This window comes from Agaricus bisporus (genome assembly GCF_000300575.1).
Source record: "Agaricus bisporus var. bisporus H97 unplaced genomic scaffold AGABI2scaffold_4, whole genome shotgun sequence".
NCBI classification, from domain to species: Eukaryota; Fungi; Basidiomycota; class Agaricomycetes; order Agaricales; family Agaricaceae; genus Agaricus; species Agaricus bisporus.
The window spans coordinates 1,704,972-1,723,814 of NW_006267367.1; the positions used below are offsets into that span (position 1 = coordinate 1,704,972).

Genomic DNA, 18,843 nt, shown 5'->3' on the forward strand with positions numbered 1-18,843 from the left:
AAGAATACAAATTCACACTTCCTTGTGACCATAATGTAATCAATGTTCATTGGCTTCCCATATATTGATGCTACTTTGGTATTCTTTGGTTGTGCTTGGGATGTTGAAGAGTTGAAAATTTCATGCCGCCTCACCTTACTTTCAAGCATCTTTTTCTTCTGTACGTTGGAGAGAATCTTCCCACCACACTCTGCCATTATGCGATTCTACCCCAAACGCCCAACGCTGGACTCTTTTGGTAAGATCAAATTCCGATCATCGATCACTATCACCGACCTTGTTTAGACAATACTGACCCTGAATTAAATGGGGCAACCGAGAGTGAGACCGAGGTTGAGATCATTGATGATCATGATGGTAAGTTTAGATTCAAATGAGATTGGCTAGAATGCTAATTCAGGAAAACACGCAGCCAATGAGCCAGCAGTTTTGTTGACCCTGTCGCAAATGAGGGATGAGGTCGAAACGGCCCAGGATGTTTCCTACCCCAGAGTAGGGGGTTTAACTCCTTCCCCTTCTCCTTCCCCTTTCACCAACATTGTCAACTCTCGCAGCGGTTGGCAGGAAACCCCTCCGGACTGTGAGTGTTCTTGTGATAAACAGGCGTATGTCGTCTTTCATGGAAGGAAAAACGGCATTTTCAGCCGATGGTACGTTTTCCATTCTTTTTTTAGTCAATTTCTCACACATCAGCAGGTCATTGGCCAAAGCCCAAACCAAGAATTTCCCTAATGCTCGGTTCAAAGGCTATCATTCGGTAGCTGATGCAGAGCATGCTTACGCGGATGCCCTCCAGAACGGCCTCGTTGGTCCAGTTCCAGACGACTGGCTGAACCACCACTTCACGGCCCAACCTCATACTCCCTGCCGCGTGGTCCAGAGGGCGGGTTCAGTTCCTTCACCTTCCCCGGTCAACCCATCCTCTCCACTTCGTGAAAACTCCATCCCACCCCCATATGCAACTCCCAAACCACAGAAGGCCGTCGAAGGGGAACTTGAGATCAAACAGGAACCAATCACTCCTGTGATCCCGCCTGGCGGTACGCAACGCTATTCTGAGTCTGTCTCTCCCCTTGCTGGACTTTCTCGCCGTGCTGGTAATCATCGGGTACTTCGGTTGCAAGAGGGTCGGTTACTCCGATCGCACATTCGTTGCGGCGTCCCGCCATTCAGTACCCTTTTATTACGCCCTCTCGAATCTCTCAACCCATGTGCCCTCAAGCCTCTCAGCCCACTTCCGTCTCTGGGACCGCTGGCAATGACGACAGCTGGTGGGTCGTGTGTGTTGGCAATGACCCCGGTGTTTACTTGGGAAGGTAAGTCATCAGCGATCATGTTCCATGTTTTACTTGTGTGCTGACTTATTCCAGGGCAATCACATTTCAATATGCCGGATCCTCTAAAAAGATAGAGGTTTATGAGTCCGGTGATGGCCTCGATGACGCCAACCGGCTCTTCGTCGATCTCTATGCCAGCCGCCGCATCTGTCGCCTTGAATTCCACAGCATCCCTGGTGGCCAACCGAAGTCATTTATACCTTTGACTCCCACTCCCAATGAGAGTGGCTGGTACGTCGTCCCTCATGGTTCAACTCCTGGTGTGTATGAAGGCCGGTAAGTCCCTTCTTCCATGTGCAGAGACTTCTACTAAGTTGAAAACTAGGTGTACAGCTACCAGGATGGCTGGGGATGCTTACGAGGCCATGGTTCGATGCGAGAGTGAACGCGCCGCGTATTCCCTTTTCGTGCAATTATACATGTCTAGAAGGATTGTCTAGGAGGATTGAAGTCATTTCTTGTTATCTACGTGTCTCTCTGCTGTCCTCGTCTTCTTGTTGCCTCGAGAAAATTGTGTCTCATACAGTGGCTCAAAAAACTGTCCCAATGTTTTGAGGTTTTTCACTATTTGTATTATAGCTCAATGAGTTTTATGAATATGATTATGTAATTAATATATTTTATGCTCTTGCATGTGACCTTTAAAACGCATGTAAGATGACGTAATTTTGAGCAGTAAAAGGTGGCGAAATTAAATCAACAAAATAATCAATCATTGGGACAATTTTTTGACCTTCTACTCAACTTTCAGAAATGATGATCTACAGCCACACAGAAAATGTGAAAAATCAAGGAAATATTTACAGATGTTATCTAACATTATATACACACATCTGACATGTTAACACATTACGTTTACTTTATTTTGCTATCATAATCTCTATATTTGTTATTTGTAGTCTTTTTGTTACTTTTTGATTGTAGAATACTATTCTAGAGGTAAAACTCAGTTTAAAATATGTCAAGCAAAGTCTAATACTAAGAAAAACTAAAAACTAAAACATGTGGGTAAGATATACAACTATAAAAGGCATTAAGAAAGATTTTTTCTTGATAAGAAAGAGTAATAAATTATCAAACTTACTTTAGACAGCTTTAAAATAGAATTCAAGTCACTCACAGTGTCAATAACTTTGAATCTCATTCTCAGTGTCATCAAATGGTACAAATCTTATTAAAAAAATGTCATTTTAAGGCTGTTGTAAGCAATGAAAGCATCTCTCCTTTTTGCAACATTGGAAATCTGTCCAAATATCATGAAACTAGACAGTGACAGACTGTAGGAAGGGTTGGTAGTCACATTGGATAATGATAATTATAATTTGACCAGATAAATGATACATATCTGAAAGAAAGAGGTTGAAAGTTGACTGACACTTTTGTAGCAAAATATGAAGGAATAAATTATCTTATAGTGGGATGGTATATGTACTGTGAGTGAGTAGGATGCTTGTACATACATAGAATATTATAATTACTAAATAGTACTATGATATTTTAGAGTTGAAGAGCAGTAAAAGGCTTTGAAAAGTTGAAAATTTGGAAGGAAAAGAGAATATTGTGGTAGAATAACAGCTTTAGCATTGGAATCTTCTTTCCAATGAGTTTTTTTCTCATATTTCTTGACATTAGAATTACACAAACATGGTTTTGACTGGTTTTCACAAACGGAATCGTCTTTTAGAACCTGGAAAATGATAAAAAAGCTCTCAGTAACCAAAGTAGAGATTATGATAGTAACGTAAAGTTAACATAATGTGTTAACATGTCAGATGTGTGTATATAATGTTAGATAACATCTGTAAATATTTCCTTGATTTTTCACATTTTCTGTGTGGCTGTAGATCATCATTTCTGAAAGTTGAGTAGAAGGTCAAAAAACTGTCCCAATGATTGATTATGTTGTTGATTTAATTTCGCCACCTTTTACTGCTCAAAATTACGTCATCTTACATGCGTTTTAAAGGTCACATGCAAGAGCATAAAATATATTAATTACATAATCATATTCATGAAACTCATTGAGCTATAATACAAATAGTGAAAAACCTCAAAACATTGGGACAGTTTTTTGAGCCACTGTATCTTGTAGCCTGATCTAAAATTGATATATATATTTCTTGTTCACCAACCTGTGAAAAAACTTAAGGAATCCAAGTGGTGACAATTTCTGTCAGTTGACATATATCGTGTGACATAGAAGCTTCGCGAAAGACAGTTACTATCAATTGAAAGGCGCAATTACCATAATTCAGCTTCCTGACAGGCAGGAACTATCAATCAAAAGGCGCTTTTACCATATATGGCAGGAAAGCCACATCAGGCGGCCCTTCGTCGTTCCCGCCGCCTCGACTTGTAACACCCATTCTCTAGCATCCTTCAATCTGTCCTGTCTTCAAAATTGAGCCTATGTTAGGGCGACTGTGACTGAGATGTCACAGGTCACACCTGAACTTAAGAACTATAGAGGAAAGTGACAAAAGTTATATTAGGCGTGAACCTAAGAGAACTCGAGGGAGTCTTCTACAAGTTTCTACCTACTTTATATACCTAGACTACGGCGCACAGACCAACTACCCCAGGTAACTTATTTATATACTGACATGTGAAAAGAAGTACGTATGGGAAAGTAAACTAATTATACATTTGACATGAGAAAAGAAGAGTGGAGTAAGAAGTAAGTAAACAAAAGTAAATTGATCATAAAAACGTCAACAGCACCAAACAAACCATAAAAGTGTCCACAAGCACAAACAACTCCTAAACCGGTAATCTACTCACACAATGTTAGGGCGACTGTGACTGAGATGTCACAGGTCACACCTGAACTTAAGAACTAGGAGGTAAGTGACAAAAGTTTTATTAGGCGTGAACCTAAGAGAACTCGACAGAGTCTTCTACAAGTTTCTACCTACTTTATATACCTAGGCTACTGCGCACAGACCAACTACCCTAGGTAACTTTTTATATACTTGACATGAGAAGAGAAGCGACATATGAGAAATAAAACTAATTATACATTGACATGGGAAAGGAAGCGTTTGACATGAGAAAAGAAGAGTGGAGCAAGAAGAAAGTAAACAAGAACAACTTTGATCATAAAAATGTCAACAAGACCAAACAAACCATAAAAATGTCCACAAGTACAAACTACTCCCAAACAGGTAACTCGTTCACACAAACCAACGCCTCCCGAAGTAATTCCCCAACATCGCATCGCAGGGGCATAGCACGAAGAATCCGGCTATTGCCCATTGCCGTGGTCCCCAGTATCCCCATCTCTGTATTACCCACGCTTTCTGTTCCCCATAGTCCCACATTGCTAAGCATACCCTCCCACACCGTCTGCACCGATGATCCGATAGGTTCCAACCTACCGGTCTTTCCTCTCTTCCTATAGCCGCCGCCCTTCTCCTCCATTGTACTTGCTCCGCATGGTTCGGAGGTAAGAAAGATAAGATAAGATCAACGAGCTCGATAGGTAGATCTGTAGCTTGCGCCATCTTAACAGTGTGCCGATAGTTTAGCCTCCGTCGAACTGTAGCAGCAGAGGGAAATTATTATGTAATAAAAGGTGTGACAGATGTGACAGCGTGACGCCGTGACATTCTGGCAAAGTTCTAACAGTACCCCCTCTTTAAAGTCGGCTCCTCCGGAGACGACCTTTCAAGATCTCCATGTTCGCCAATTTCGTTCCAACTTCTTAAGATATTCGGCATCAAACTGTTTGTCATCCCATCCGAATAAGGCTTTGGCTGTGAATCGATTAGGTAGTTCCCGTTCTTGGAAACCTGTGTCACGTAAAACGTGATGTATCCTATTGAGTTCCCCATAGAGTTGGTGGAATTCAGTAATCAATTCTTTTGCGTTAGCCAAGTTCTCCTCGGGTTCCCACGAGTCTGCTTCTGCCGTATACCCTTTCCATCGAACTAAGTACCGCTTCTTTCCGCGGAGCCACTTGGCGTTCAGGATTTTCTCTACTTCCCACTCCTGTTCTCCTTCTATTTCTACGGCTGGTGCCGGCTTACTTCCTTGGCCTTCCACTTGTTCTCGGTACATTACTATTCGGCTGACGTTAACCACCGGGTGGATCCGAATAGATCGGGGAAGATCTAGTTCCACTGCGTTGGGGGAAATGATCTTCTTGACAGTGTACGGCCCGATGAACTTTTCCGTAAGTTTCCGAGTTGGTCGTCCCTGGATTTGAAGGTCCCGGGTAGCCAATAGAATTTTATCCCCTACTTTGTATTTCACCGCTTCTCCTCTGCCTCTATCCGCATACCTCCGCATATCATCTTGTGCCTTTTTCAGGGCCGCTTGAGTTTCCTCGTGTTGAAGTTTCATACGGTCCGCAAAATCTACTGCCGCTGGATGGTTGCCTTGTCGTCGAAGATCGAAACCAGTTCTTGGATGTCTTCCCACGTTGACCATAAATGGAGTTTCCTTTGTTGATGATTGTTCTTTATTGTTATAGGAAAACTCCGCCGTTGCTAACCAATCAGGCCAATCAGTTTGTCTATGATCGACAAATGATCGGAGATATTGTTCTAGTTCTTGATTGGTTCGCTCGGTTTGGCCGTCAGTTTGTGGGTGGAACGCCGTAGATAACCTAGTATCAATTCCCAGCATTTTGTTTAACTCTTTTGTAAAGTCTGCAGCAAACTGCGGTCCTCTATCTGAGATCACCGTTTCTGGTAACCCATGCAACTTCCATACATGATCCCTGAACAGTTTAGCTAGTCCTAGCGCCGATGTTGTCTCCGTGGTCGGAATAAAATGAGCCATTTTGCTGAATCGATCGCACACCACTAAGATTGAATCCATTCCCTGAGATTCTGGCAGTTTCACTATGAAGTCGACAGATATGTCGGCCCATGGCTTAGTAGGAATAGGGTTTGGCATTAGTTTACCTGCCGGTGGTGTTGGTCGGTTTTTATTCCGTTGACATTGATCGCATCCCTCCACGTATTTTTGGACTTGTTTAGTGACGCCGGGCCACCAATAATTGCGCGTCACCATTTCCACTGTTTTCCATTGTCCTCCATGTCCGGCAATGGGGGTATCGTGATGTAGTCGAATGATTTTTGTCCTCAACGTCTCATCTTTCGGCACATAGACTTTCCCTTCCTTCAACACTAAACCTTCCTCCAGCTTCCACTCGTCTCCTCTCAACGACTTCACTTTTGCTCGTTTCATTTCTTCTACCGCTTTTACCACATCATCTTCCTTTGCTTCTGATTTTCGGATTTCATCTAATATTCCCTCTTCCTCCGCATTGATTAACATATGACCTTCCTCTAATGCTCGAATTGCGAAATATTCGGGTTTCAACAAGGTTTGGTCCTTGTTATCGTCCTTTGTCCCTTGCTCGAAGTCAGGTCTTCTGCTCAATGCGTCTGCCTTCCCCATCGTCTTTCCTGGACGGAATTTTAATTCGAAATTGAATCTAGATAGGTACAAAGCCCATCTGGCTTGTCGTCGGTTTAGTTGTTGGGCTTTCGCGAAGTATTCTAGATTGCGATGATCTGTCCAAATTTCGAACTTGTGTTTTGCCCCTTCCAGGAAGTGTCTCCATTCTTCTAAACACCGCATGATTCCCAGCATCTCCCTATCATGAATATCGTAGTTTCGTTCCGTCTCCGTCATTGATTTGGAGATGTATGCCACCGGCCTCCACTTTCCGTCTTCACACTTCATTGCCAATTCTCCGCCCGTGGCATAAGCCGATGCATCAGATTCTACCTTTAACTCTTTATCCAACTCCGGGGCTACTAGGATTGGATGTGATGTGAATCTTGCTTTTAGCGTACTAAAAGCCTCTTCTTCTTCATCTCCCCAACTCCATTTCTTGTCCTTTTTAGTCAATGCGTGCAATGGTTTTGCGATACTGGCGAATTTTTCAATGAACCGTCGATAGTAATTTGCCAGTCCCAAGAACTTTTGTACATCTTTAACGCATTTTGGAGTCGGCCACTCTACTACGTCTTTCACTTTCCTTTCCTCCATCTTGATTCCGTTTCTTCCTATTATACACCCCAAAAACCCCATCTCACTTCGTTTCCATTCACATTTTTCTGGTTTTGCGAATAAGTCATTGTCCATCAACCTCTGCAATACTTCTTCCACCACCTTGTCGTGCTCTTCTTCATCGTCTGTTCCTATCAAAATATCGTCAATAAATACAGCTACTTTTCCAGTATTTACTAAGTCCCTAAAAAGTTCGTTCATCATAGTCTGAAAAGTAGCAGGCGAATTTGTAAGTCCGAAAAACATAACAGTTGGTTCAAAGGCACCCATGAAAGTAGTAAAGGCTGCCTTCCACTCGTCTCCCTCCTTTATCCTAATATTATTATAACCCCAACGCAAATCTATCTTAGAAAATAATCGTTTGCTACCCATAGTATCTATAAGTTCAGAAATTAAAGGTAAAGGATAATTGTTCTTAATTGTCCAATCGTTCAAAAACCTATAGTCCTGCACCATCCTCTTTTTTCCATCCTTTTTTGGCACAAAAAATACTGGCGAAGTTTGAGGGGATTTTGATGGTCTAATATACCCTTTTCGAAGTTGGTCCTTGACGAATGCTTGGACCTCTTCTCTCTCATTTGGTGACAAGGGATATATTTTTCCTTTCTTGGGTTTGAAACCCTCCTTTAACTCGATAGCATGATCCCATGGTTTCCTAGTGGGCATTCTTTCTGATTCCTTCTGTTTGAATACCTTAAGAAATTTGTGGAACCGTTTGGGTACAAGTTGGTTCACTGAGTCTATGCTTCGAATTTTCTCTTCTTCCGGCATTTCTTTTGTCATTCCTCTCACCCACGTTTCCAATTGATCTTCCTCTTCTCTACTCCTATTTTTCTTTTGGGCGCTTATTCGTTTAGGACGTACCTGTCCAGCCTCCGCTTTTCCCGCGGTGGCTGTCTTGATGTTGTCTTCTTCTAGACGTTCTGCCTTATCCCCATTTAATCGGTCAGCCACGTCACCGGGTGATTGCGCCCACCCCTCAGCTTTCTCTTTGGGTTGTTGCGCCAACCCCTCAGCTCTACCATCAACACGCCTATTACGTGCTAATTCCCTAGCGAATGCTGCTTCGACCCCTAGTGCGATTCCTTAGATAATGTTCCTAGGAGTGGTGAATCTCCCTACTGCCTTGTTCACCCGTTCGTATCTGTCTTCCTCATCTCGGATCTCTTCCTGCTCCTTTTCATATGCTTCTATTTTGGCCATAGTTGGCCCTTCCTCCTCGTCATCACTTCCTTCGTATGGCATCCCAAACTCATCCAAGGCAATTTCCTCTCTTGCTGGGCATTTGTGTTTGCTCAGCAAGTGTTCCGATGTTTGGATTCCACACTCCTCGCATCTATACTGCAACACCGTTCCCCAATTGGATTTCTTTGGGAAGGAAACTAATTTCCAACCTGCATATTGCTTGTGTGACATGTCAGGCTTTTCCCTTTTTTCCTCCTCTCGCGCTTCCTTCATCAACTGCCTCGTTGATTTCCTCGGTTCTTCTACCTTTAGTATTTCCTCCTGTTTTTCTTTGGCTTTTCCTTTGTCTTTGTACCCACACCCGTCTGGGCACCTGGTCATCTTTACCTCTCCTTTCTCCCAATCAATTTCCGGATTATGCATTTGTAGCCAGGGCATTCCTAATATGACTTTATTTTTTCCTAAGCCACATATTTCGAAGTGTACTCTTTCTTTATGACCTTTGTAGTACACATTTGCAACCACTCGATGAGTCACTGCCCCAGATGCGTTGATTGTTCCATCGACATTTTTAACCGGAATTGGTCTTTCTAATGGTTCCAACTTGAACCCTTCTTCTTCTGCGAACACCTTATCCATAAACATCCCCGTCGCTCCACTGTCCAACAACGCCTGTACTCCTACTCCATCATGTGTATCCAATTTCTCCACTCCCACGTTCAGCTTAATTTCCCTTAAAGGTCGTATTGTCCTTACAAGGAAACTCTCCTCTTGTACCGTATCACAAACATTGATTTCGTTATATAGTACATCAAATTTGTTGTAGGAAATCAAACGAGGAGACTTTGCTTCCTTTACTCTTTTAAATTCTTCTGCTCCTCCTCGAACATCCTCTTCCAGTAGTCCCGCTGCTCGTCCACATCTAACGTTCGTACATCTCGAGCCGGAGCCTTGCTCCAACAATTCTTCGCCATATGTCCTAACTTCCCACACTTGTAACACTTGATAGGACCTCGACTGGGTCCTGCGGCAGAGTCGACATCCATTGCGTTTGGATCTCGACGTTGAGGCTGGGGCCTCACGAAAGTGTTGTTTGGGGTATGGGTTCGTATTTGGGGCTTCGTTTGCCCCCGTCGGTAGTATTCTTCCTCTGCTTTAGCTTGCCTCCACTGCCTATCCAACTTCATACTCCTCTCGTACCAACTTCTGATAGTAGTTGGTGGGTTTTCCGCCTCCATCAACGCTTTCCTGATTCTTCCTGACAAACTTCTCTTAAATTCTTCGATGAGGGCTCGTCCCTCATATCCACTGTCCCGAGCGATTCTCTTGAACTCCTGCACATGTTCTTCCGCACTCTTGTTTCCTTGCTCAATCAATCTTAACTTCCCTACCGCCGTACTCTCCTCGTCTGCATCTCCGAAATTGTTACGGAGACTATCAAAAAGCTCCTCCGTGTGGGCCGGAGCTTCTTCTTCATTGTTCTCGATCATCTCCATAATATTTTCTTTCCATGACTCCGCCGCTCCTCCTTGTACGTATGACAGTATCCACGTAATCTGATCTCCTTGCAATCTCCCCGTCATCTTCAAACTTAAATAGATCTTACATGCGGTAATGAAACCGCTCAACTCCCTTCCATCTCCTGAAAATATTTTTGGTTTTGCCACATCGATTTGTGGCGGTGCTTGTTGGACGATGGGAGTTTCCCCGTCGTCTCCTGGTGGACCTTGCGGTCCTGGTGGTCCTTGGACCGGGTTATTCTGCAGCTGGGCGAGTTGCTGCTGCAGTTGGGCGATGAGGGCGTGCTGAGCGTTCAGCTGATTGATTATCTCTTGGGGGTTGGCCATGTCTGGCTCGTGGTATTCGGGGGGAGGTGGTTGATATAGGGGTAGGGGGGAAACGGATGGTTCTCGTTGTTCTGGCTCGGATTCCTCTGATTGGGATTCCGAGACGTATTCTTCTTCCTCGGAGTCGGAAGAAGGTACTCGAAAAGTTCCGGGCGGTGTTCGATGAGAAATTTTGACGAAGGTGAGGGAGGTCTTTTCCTGTCACCTGATACGTATCCACCAATCCAATGAAGCCAATAGCCTGCTTCACTTGGATGTGTACACGAAAAGAAAAAAGGTTTTGTATTCAAGAAAGGCCGCTTTGGCCGAAGGGATAGACTAAGTTTAGGAGTATGTACGGGAACGGATCCCCACGCTAATCTAGAGAGTCACCTAAGGTGGGTCTCTCACTCCTCTGCGTGTACCAGCTGACAATGCAGCCGCAGCACGAGGTTGATATGAAAAAAGTACAAGTATATAAACAGCACCTCACGTGGTGAACGTCTCGTGTTTAGCTAAGGCACGTGACACGCCTTAACCTCAACGGGGTACGTTGTGACTGTACCCGATCACCCCTTAAGCCTAGGGACCGGCTATAAGTGTGGCGGCCGCGACGGCGCGCAGAGAGTAGAGGATGCTGAGAGAGTAAAAGATAGGGAGGGCACTGTGCTGTGCGATCCCCGGAGGTGTCGAGTTCTACTGTTAGGGCGACTGTGACTGAGATGTCACAGGTCACACCTGAACTTAAGAACTAGGAGGTAAGTGACAAAAGTTTTATTAGGCGTGAACCTAAGAGAACTCGACAGAGTCTTCTACAAGTTTCTACCTACTTTATATACCTAGGCTACTGCGCACAGACCAACTACCCTAGGTAACTATTTATATACTTGACATGAGAAGAGAAGCGACATATGAGAAATAAAACTAATTATACATTGACATGGGAAAGGAAGCGTTTGACATGAGAAAAGAAGAGTGGAGCAAGAAGAAAGTAAACAAGAACAACTTTGATCATAAAAATGTCAACAAGACCAAACAAACCATAAAAATGTCCACAAGTACAAACTACTCCCAAACAGGTAACTCGTTCACACAAACCAACGCCTCCCGAAGTAATTCCCCAACATCGCATCGCAGGGGCATAGCACGAAGAATCCGGCTATTGCCCATTGCCGTGGTCCCCAGTATCCCCATCTCTGTATTACCCACGCTTTCTGTTCCCCATAGTCCCACATTGCTAAGCATACCCTCCCACACCGTCTGCACCGATGATCCGATAGGTTCCAACCTACCGGTCTTTCCTCTCTTCCTATAGCCGCCGCCCTTCTCCTCCATTGTACTTGCTCCGCATGGTTCGGAGGTAAGAAAGATAAGATAAGATCAACGAGCTCGATAGGTAGATCTGTAGCTTGCGCCATCTTAACAGTGTGCCGATAGTTTAGCCTCCGTCGAACTGTAGCAGCAGAGGGAAATTATTATGTAATAAAAGGTGTGACAGATGTGACAGCGTGACGCCGTGACATTCTGGCAAAGTTCTAACACCGTGGGAGGAATCCTAAGCAACCGAACATTCCCTGTCATCGAAGGGATGAGTAATGTCCCTGAACTTTTGGACCTTTATTACTTTATAACTGCTGTAATCTGGCCGTAATAGCCCTTGCGTATCTAATCTCTATCAACTATTAACGAGGTATTTGATATTCTTGCACATTCTCTCTCACTTGAACACTCGCAATTCGGTGGGCAGAATTTTATTATTTGTTATTTATTATTTTATTTCCTGGCCACAAACACCCGTATCGGGCCCGAAAAATTGAATATTAAGTAGACATCGTATACTTCCTCAGACCTCCAGCGCCACTCATAATATAAATATCACATACGGACATCAGGCATTCAACACATGAGGTATCTCTTGTGAACAGTGATAGAGTGTTGAGGAGTTTCTGTAAATGGTTGCTCCTCTCCTTATGTCTTCCATGTCTATCTTTTCCTCCGGGCGTTGGATCTAATAGCAATTTTTTAAACCCCACCTGACTTACTTTGCCAACGAATACTACATTTCACAATCTGTCGGTGATATCTGCGGACAAAAATTCTTATTGATTTGATGGTCAGAAAGATAATCAGAAAGCCTGATGTCAGTGACAGATGAATCGATGAATGTTTTATTCTTCGATTTTGGGATGTCAAAGAACATTGAATGGAAGAACAAGGCTAATTTTGCCACAGTACCCGACAAGCAAGGAATTGCAGCCCCGCTAATACTTGTACATGTCTAGGATGCTATCTTGTCTCTGACGTTGAAAGACAGCATGGAGTAGTGCCGCTAGCGAACAAAGTGACCACGTGTAATTGCTCCCTGCTCAGTGAAGGAAGGATGACGCAGAGGACAGGTTCCGGGATCTCACAGACGCCGACTGATTCCTAAGTAGTCAAAACACATCAGCCTCCACAAGCGAGGTCGACGATAAACACGCACCTAAATTTGTTCTCGATAGTGCTATCACCGGTGGATTTGAGAGCACATTCGAAAATCCATCGCACCATCGATCAGGAGCTCGTGCTGCTACGAGCTAGCTCGATTCGTTTTACCAATTTCTAACTAAGATGGGTTACACTAGCTAGGGAATACCGAGCTCGACTATTCTAGTCAAAGTACCCAAAAAGTACCACCGCCTTTGGCGCGGTAGTGTGGCGGTGATGGGATCACCAGATCTGAGATTCAAAAAATGCAACTAAGTGCCTAACTGTTATCGGCTCACTGAAGTAACGGCTGAAAGCCAACTGAAAGCGGCGCTGGTAGCCGAACGTAACCGAACGTAACAAACAGAACATAGCAAAAAGTTATCATTTTTAGTACGTAAGGTTATGGAAACGATTGGAAGCAACTGTTCAAGCCGTTCTAGCGCAAGTGGGACCCAGAGAAAAAAGAAAATCCACCAAAAAGAGTTAGTCCATAACACATTCACCACATGTTCAATGTTGAAACCGAAAAACCGAATCCTCGGCTTCGCCACATCGCCACCCTGTCCATAAACGTCCTCGACATCGACTTCACCGTCATAAGCTCGAAAGCCGTCAACCCTACACCGGCACGGTTATCCACCAGAGCCTGTAGCATGGCTTGATTCAAATACACTCCTGAACATTGCAGTTTTAGAGTTTTGAGTAAATGAAGATGTTCTAGTGATATTTGGCCAGTGGCGTCTTCTCGACTTCGTTGAAGATAATCGAGGAAATTGTCCGTGATCGGGTCAAGCTTTTGACTTGATAATGAAAATTTCAAGTCTAGAGATTTCAATTTGGGGAGTTTGTCCAAACAGCCGATAATCTCGTGATCCTGTAAAGGAAGATACGCCAATTCGAGGGTCTCGAGAGAGTTTGCAGATGGACCGAGAAAATCAATGAATCGGGGATGAACAGCTGTCCAACACGACTCTCCGCCGTCCCCGACCCGATCAAAGAGCCATTCCAAAGAAAATGTCGTCAAATTTGGAATGGAAACGTGCTCGAGAAAGTCACGTAAGCTTAACTCGGCAGTTCCTTCGGAATCACTTCCCTGAATGGACAATTTAAATGACCTCAGGTACGGGAGGGTAATTGTTTCGAGATGGCCACCGAGTGTGAATGGAAAAGTAGCATTGAGAGCAACACAGGTCAAATTCCGGGCCGAGGACAAGAATGTAAAACATTCATTCAAAGAATGGGCATTATCTTGGTAAATTTGAAGGTCGAGCCCAGACAATTGGGACCAGGGGATGTTAAGGGAAGCGACGTCGAAGGGAAAGCCGGCCGACCCGTTGACGTGAAATGACAAAGATCGGAGTGTCGGTAGCTTCCCGCTCGGAAGCTGGCTGGGTAGAAGAACAAGGCTTTCGCTGGGGCCATGGAATTGGACATTTTGCCATCGTGAGGCATGGGAAACAAGAGTGGTGAGATATCTTGTAGATCCCACTGGGTTTGTGGGGCTTCCAGCGTATTTGTGGATAAGGCGGAATGACAGGGGGTGCTGTCGTGACCGACGCAACCAAAGCTGCAATGTCCTCATGATATCATCCTGTTGCACCTGTGAATGATTGAGGTCCTCGTAAACAATCTCGAACTTCGACCAAAAGCGTGGCGTAGTCATAACGAGGTGATTCCATGCCCTGCACACTAATGCCAACGTAGTTGAAGGGATTTGACAAGAGTCAATCCGCGGAAAGTCAGCCAGGCAATGACTGAATATCTCTATCCAGAGCTCAGGTGGTAGTCGATAGCTCTCATGGATAATCGACCGACGCGGGGGAAACTAATAATTTTAAGCACCTACGATCCGGACGCAGTTGAAACGGCCACTCACTTGAATATTACGTGTCTCTGGTACTACTCTGTCTGAAAGTTCCAGAGTCTGTGGTCGTCGTACGTGGTTTGGAATTAGCACAGATTTGAGGTGGTGCTGTCTGACAGAGAGTGTTGCACATGAGTGTACCGGCATGTATGTTCACGAGAGGGAGAAGAGAAACTGAGAGGTGAAAGATAATGTCCAAGGTGGTTTGAACGGGATTGGAGACTTGGAGGAGTCCCGGCCAACCCTTTTGAAGGTCATTGGAGATGACGGTTTGAATGATCGAGATCTGAAGCGAGCCGGGAGAGTCTGACCAACCAAACTCAGATGGATCTCCGATCGATCGCTTAAAATACACTGCCCTCCCAGCTCAACCCTCTCAAGCTGAGAGGCCTGTAGGGGGAGACCCTCATTCCTCTAGTCTTTGACTAAGAACACCCCTGTTTCCAGGACTTCCCTTCCTATTGTACCTTACAAATGCACCGTTTATTATGTAGAATTGATCTACCATTGATTCTCAGATAAAAATAGTGTTCCAACACTTGTTGTCTTTCATAGCTTCCTCTCTTGCTTTCTCCACATTCTGTAGATCTTTAATCTGGCAGCCCTTCGAGCCCTTTTCAGCTTTGCTGAATTCTTTTATGTCTTTCGATCAGCTCAAGAAAAATCAGCTTACGTGATAGTTATTTGACAGTCAATTTAATACTGAATCATACTGCATATTCCATTTCCGTACTCATCTCTCCCCGTTCTCTACCTCTCACTCCATTCTCATCAAGCCTCAACGGTAGGACATCTCACAACATTACGAACCAATGTGTCCCAGCGCTAAGACGCACAAACTGCTGATCGTATCCATCTATTTACCTGGTACCAACGGACCCACAAGTTCAACCGGCCAGTTAATAACCCCTATCAACATAAACCATTAACCCCTTGTGGAAATCCATACATTACTTTTTTGATCCACCGATGTCGTTACCAGAGACGTCGTCTCCAAACCCACAAGTCATTTTTTGTGTTTTTGTTTTTGTTTTTTTCCGACATCAAGTCAGGCACAAAAACGTCTTTTCTGTTGTTCCTACTCCTACGATTACAATGCCACTTCCATCCTTAATCCACGCGGATAATTTGCTTTTGTATGATACCCAATCTGATATCCCGAACATATATTTCGTTCCTGGAGACGTCAAAATGCTACAGTTGCATAACACTACTTAACATAGTGTACTTTTGGACATAGATAACAAAGCCCATTTAGAAAAACACAATAAACAATTTCTTGCGCAATGAACTGGGTCGAATTTCCACCATCACCACGCGTGTCTCATCAGAATGCTACAACGGCAAGGAAGCAAGGAGACGAGGGCATAGTCGGAAAACAATCGGAGCCAGCGTGTAATACCTCTTCACACCTCCCAAACATCAAGCTCATTTCGATTTACCTCCCTGCTTCTTCCCCTTCTTCAAAATGGATTTTACCACTTGCTGTGGTCGTCCCAGACCTTCTTTTTGTTTTTGTTGTTGCTGTTGTTGTTTTTGATCCTGATGTATCCGACTTGCTTTGTCTGGACCTACAGAAGCAAACGCAACCTTTTTCGTCAAAGGTTGTCCCGAAACCAGGGAAGCCGCCCTTTTGCGTTTTTGTATAGCGCTCTTCGCTGAGGTTTTGAATTCAATTTCAGGTTCAGGTTCGGGCTCGGGATGTTTGTCATCCTCGTCGGAGATATCGTCATCTTCTTCGTCGTCATCCTCCTCTTCGTCTAATTCCATCTCGTCATCCTCACCCTCATCGTATTCATCCTCCTCTTCCTCACCATCATCATCATCGCTACTCTCTCCTTCTTTTCCTATCCAAGTCCACGGCCTCTCAAGATCCACTTCACGATCCTCCATCCCAGAAGCCACCAACCTGACCAACCCACCACTCCTCCTCATCTCCTTTCTCGTCTTAACACACTCAAGCACCTCCTTATCCGCCTCACTCAACTCCAACGATACGCTCTTGTCACCAGGTGGTACCGTAAACCGAACAAACTTCCCACCATTCCAATCCCGTAACACGATCCTCGAAGCCGCGGATAAATCTAGTTCTCCTCGCTAAGCAGAAGAGACACAAAAGCAATATTAAAAATGATCAGTCAATCTGATTTGCATGTCCCAAAGGGAAAAACAAAGAAAGAAAAAAGTACCTTCTTGACTAATCGATTAGACCGTGCAACGCCCGACAAAAATGCCGTTCCATCTCCACTCTTGAACGCTGGTAGACCATACATCACCATAAGATCTTCTGTATTCGCACGCGAAACAATATGCGACACTATCCATAAAAGAAAAACAAAGGGAAAAAAAACCAAACAAATAATCAGCCCTGAACAAAAAACAAAAAACAAAAAAAAATTACAAGAGAAAAAAACATACCAACAGGCAAAGGATCCTTAAGTCGATCAATCCTTCCTCTACTCCGCATTAAAATATCCCGAACCCTCAGATTATCACTTTCACTTTCAGGATTTACCGACCCTCCTTCTTCCGATCCAGTCGACCAAATCAAACCAGGAGTGTCATTAAACCGAATCGGTTTACCTTGCGTTTCTATTGTTATCTCTTGAGGAAGTACCGTCGTTGTAGGATTTCGAGATGCCGTTGATAGGGTGTAGACAGGTAGAGCTTCTTTATGGAGGAGGCTGTTCAAAAATGAACTCTTCCCAGCCTTGTTTTTTCGAATTCCAAAAAGGATAGCGACGAGAAACAAAAAAAAAAGCAAAACAAAACAAAAAAGCGTCATGAGTGTGACGACGAATTGTAATATAGAAAATGGAAGAAGAAGGGTAAAATGTCATGTTAGTTAGTTAATGGAGACTTTGATAATTGAAAGATGAAACAACAAACTGACATTAGTCAATCCAACAACAGCGACATTCAACGGGCTTCCATCATTTTTTTCCGTGGCCCAGTTCGCCAACTGCGTAAGGATAGCCTCAGATCCCCAAGCATCATCCTTTCGATGCGAAGAAGCCTTCGATTTTCCTGTTCCCTGAACAGGATTACTGGATTCCAGAGCTGCTGCGGGTAAGAATGCTGTGGCCGATCGGAAAAGGAATGTAGGGTGTTCTCGTCGGAGGAAAGTTAACCACGCCGAAGTTGATTCCCGAGGGCAGGTATCTTAAGAGATTCAATTTTTCAAGAGAGAGTTCCCACATCGGCCATTAATGAAATGGAAGGAACGAGAAAAAGTTAATTAGAGACTCACCGATTTTATTTAAAACTAGTAGAACCTTCTTTCCTTTCATAGCTTTCTCAAGATACGAACTGCGGAACGCCAATGGATCTCGGGCATCCAGAACCTGCAGTAGAACATCCGATTTATCCAACACCGCACCGAGTACCTCATGATTCATGAGTATTGGAGCCTCCTCCTCTTCTTCATCAAGAACAGTCTCCACATCCCCGACCTTCTTCCAAATAGTAGCACGTTTCGGATCGATGACCTTGGCCGAAATGCTAGCAATAGCATCACCATCAACGTCAGAACTTTTCATCACTGATAGTGGTTCCGGCGGTGCATTCTCGTCATGAGTATCATCAACTTCCATCGAGGTCTGAGCATCGGACGTCGGTAAAGATCCGTTGTTGGCTTTCTTATCTCTCTTGCGCTGCTCCTTTTCTTCTGCGGCCTATTCCGGGCGGTGAACGATACAGCCTTCGTGAGCCGCAGCACTTTGGAAGAAAGATTATACGCAAACCCACTATTCTCCGTTGCTCAGCCACTTCTGCCAATATTTGATCCTTGAACGGAAAATCATTCGGTATCCCAGGATCCTTTTTATGTTCTTTATTGAAAAGTCAATCCTCCCATAAATTGTCAGAAAAAATTCGCAACAGACTTGATTTCCATTGTGTACTTTTCTTCGCCTCCTTTCTCTTTTTCTTCCGACCTTCCTTAATCTTATGCTGTTTCCTGTAACGGGTATTTAAAGATTGACGATTACTCGTCCCTTTGAATAGAGAGTATTACGATCATATACTGCGGAAAGGCAGTGTAAAACTCACGTTTTCTTATCCGTGGCATAGCGGGGAAGGTGTAAGTAGTATTTTGATCGCAAACGAAAAAATGTTGTTCCGATGGGAATCAAAT

At 44.1% G+C, this 18,843-nt stretch overlaps 5 protein-coding genes across 5 annotated transcripts; 1 reads left to right on the forward strand and 4 right to left on the reverse strand.

The window, feature by feature from the left end:
• Positions 1-42: 42 nt before the first annotated feature.
• On the forward strand, positions 43-1,777 carry AGABI2DRAFT_117339 (hypothetical protein; the record flags this gene model as incomplete). The annotated part of the gene is made up of 7 exons (XM_006460318.1): positions 43-238; positions 286-357; positions 413-650; positions 697-1,108; positions 1,174-1,316; positions 1,371-1,613; positions 1,663-1,777. The coding sequence occupies 7 exons, from the start codon at positions 43-45 to the stop codon at positions 1,775-1,777; spliced, it is 1,419 nt and encodes a 472-aa protein (XP_006460381.1).
• Positions 1,778-8,450: 6,673 nt separating this feature from the next.
• On the reverse strand, positions 8,451-8,930 carry AGABI2DRAFT_142629 (hypothetical protein; the record flags this gene model as incomplete). The annotated part of the gene is made up of 1 exon (XM_006460319.1): positions 8,451-8,930. One exon carries the CDS (start codon positions 8,928-8,930, stop codon positions 8,451-8,453), a length of 480 nt encoding a protein of 159 aa, XP_006460382.1.
• A 473-nt stretch (positions 8,931-9,403) lies between these two features.
• Positions 9,404-10,396, reverse strand: AGABI2DRAFT_142630 (hypothetical protein; the record flags this gene model as incomplete). The annotated part of the gene is made up of 2 exons (XM_006460320.1): positions 9,404-9,471; positions 9,562-10,396. The coding sequence occupies 2 exons, from the start codon at positions 10,394-10,396 to the stop codon at positions 9,404-9,406; spliced, it is 903 nt and encodes a 300-aa protein (XP_006460383.1).
• Positions 10,397-13,343: 2,947 nt separating this feature from the next.
• Positions 13,344-14,507, reverse strand: AGABI2DRAFT_117341 (hypothetical protein; the record flags this gene model as incomplete). Its single annotated transcript, XM_006460321.1, has 1 exon — positions 13,344-14,507. One exon carries the CDS (start codon positions 14,505-14,507, stop codon positions 13,344-13,346), a length of 1,164 nt encoding a protein of 387 aa, XP_006460384.1.
• A 1,676-nt stretch (positions 14,508-16,183) lies between these two features.
• On the reverse strand, positions 16,184-18,781 carry AGABI2DRAFT_184868 (hypothetical protein; the record flags this gene model as incomplete). The annotated part of the gene is given in 9 exon segments (XM_006460322.1): positions 16,184-16,279; positions 16,299-16,805; positions 16,898-17,025; positions 17,127-17,418; positions 17,602-17,870; positions 17,959-18,382; positions 18,456-18,538; positions 18,593-18,704; positions 18,760-18,781. The coding sequence occupies 9 exon segments, from the start codon at positions 18,775-18,777 to the stop codon at positions 16,184-16,186; spliced, it is 1,929 nt and encodes a 642-aa protein (XP_006460385.1). The 5' UTR covers positions 18,778-18,781.
• Positions 18,782-18,843: the final 62 nt, after the last annotated feature.